This window comes from Nicotiana tabacum, chromosome 11 (assembly GCF_000715075.1).
Source record: "Nicotiana tabacum cultivar K326 chromosome 11, ASM71507v2, whole genome shotgun sequence".
In the NCBI taxonomy this organism is placed as follows: domain Eukaryota; kingdom Viridiplantae; phylum Streptophyta; class Magnoliopsida; order Solanales; family Solanaceae; genus Nicotiana; species Nicotiana tabacum.
The window spans coordinates 26634233-26635981 of NC_134090.1; the positions used below are offsets into that span (position 1 = coordinate 26634233).

At 39.0% G+C, this 1749-nt stretch overlaps 1 protein-coding gene across 1 annotated transcript; it reads right to left on the minus strand.

Moving 5' to 3' along the window:
- Positions 1-201: 201 nt before the first annotated feature.
- Positions 202-1282, minus strand: LOC107793382 (uncharacterized). Its single transcript, XM_016615722.2, has 2 exons — positions 443-1282; positions 202-357 (listed from the first exon to the last, which is right to left on the minus strand). Exons 1-2 carry the CDS (start codon positions 1280-1282, stop codon positions 202-204), a joined length of 996 nt encoding a protein of 331 aa, XP_016471208.2.
- Positions 1283-1749: the final 467 nt, after the last annotated feature.

A 1749-nucleotide genomic window follows, 5' to 3' on the forward strand; every position in this document is an offset into this window, starting at 1 on the left:
CCTGGTTGCAGTTGGTAAGCTTTGTTGCCTCAGCTGGAGTCTTGTCCTTGCTTCTGAGATGCTCTTTGGTCTTATAGTTATGTCAGGCTCAGGTTCAAAGTTAGGGATATCAAAATCTAGATCATTACTTGTTGGAATCTGCTTTTGAACAGTAGGGGTTGGCATAAACACAAAGTTGTTGGGCTGACTGTTTTGACTTGGTTAGGGTGCTAATAAATGGAAGTCATCTTCAGTTGGGATATCTGCAACAGCTGGTGATGTAGGTTGTTCAGCATCAGGTTCATCAACCAAAGTTCTTTGCTTTTTGTTCTGCTTTCTCCTTGAATTGCCACCCATTGGTTGTTTCCCTTTAGAGTGCTATTATCAAATAGAACACAATTATATGTTAGAACAAGGCAGAATAAATTAGAAGTGCAAATTTATTGTTCAAGAGATAGATTACCTTGGCACAACCCCTAACATTATGTCCAGCTTCTCCACAATTATTACATGTCATGACTCTCCCTTTTCTGGATTGAGACCATTGCCCTTGCCTATTGGTTGACTCATTTGCCTCTCTTATTCTTTTTACTTTTGATCTGCCAGCTTGTCTTACAAATTCAGGTGGATCCATATTCTGGGAGGGCTCTATCTTCCAGAACTTTTCTCCTCTCACAGGTTGCAACTTATGAGAATAAGTCTGGAGATATGCCTTTTTTGAAAGAAACCAGTGAATCTCACTCAAAGGATTAACTTTCTTGTACAGTAGGGCACAAATTGCATGAGGACATAGGATTCCACAAAGGTTCCATGTCCTGCAAGTGCATTTTTTTGTCCCCAGATTGACAATATTCCTATCACTACCTTCTGTCACCTCATAACCTTGGTCAGCACTGCCATTCACATGACACTTTTGTGCAATCCTCATGAACTGGTTATACAGATTTAGAGTCTTAGGACTGTACTCACTTCCCCACCCAATCAATTCAGCTTCATTACCATTCAACATATTCATAACCTTGATTCTGATCTCTTCTAGCATCTTTATAATTAACTTGTGTCTAGCTTGCAATATCCATGCATTGAAGGACTCAGTCAGGTTATTATCCACTGACTGGTTCTTGCAGGTAGTATCAAAGAAGGCCCTACTCCAGCAGGTAGGTGGATACTTTAATAAATCTTTAACAGCGGTTTTTCCATCATCTTCCACTTGGCTCATACTCTTCAACTGATCTTGGAAGTCCTCTTCATAGGTACTACAAGCTGCCCACCACAGATATTTCTTGTATTCCCCATATCCCATCTCTTGCACCGGTTTGCTTCTATGTGTCTAACACAAAATCTGTGGTGTGCCTCAGGAAGCACTCATGAGATTGAATCAATCAGCCCCTACATATAAAGGAAAGAAGAAGTATGAGAATCTATATGTACAGATTGAAAAAATAATAAAATAATAACATAATGAAGTAAAGTTTTCATACCTTTTGCATATCTAAGATGAAAGTGATTCCTTCACCCATATTAAGGTCCAGTGACATTTGCAGATGAGTTAAAAACCACTTCCAAGTGCCTTTTGTTTCTTTATCCACAATAGCCCAAGCTAATGGATAAAAGTGGTTTGCAGAGTCTTGACTAACTGCCACCAAGAGTTGACCCTTAACTTTCCCTTTCAAAAAAGTTCCTAGCTTCAGTAGTATCTTTGAATGTCATTGGCCTATCCAACTCTTTATAGTCAGTCAATTTATCATTAATGTCTCTCTTCTTTTGTTT

Coding starts and splice junctions, on each gene's coding strand:
- LOC107793382 (XM_016615722.2), bottom strand. CDS start 1,282: ATGGGATATGGGGAATACAAGAAATATCTGTGGTGGGCAGCTTGTAGT. Junction 358..442: donor ATGTTAGGGGTTGTGCCAAG/GTAATCTATCTC, acceptor ATTTGATAATAG/CACTCTAAAGGGAAACAACC.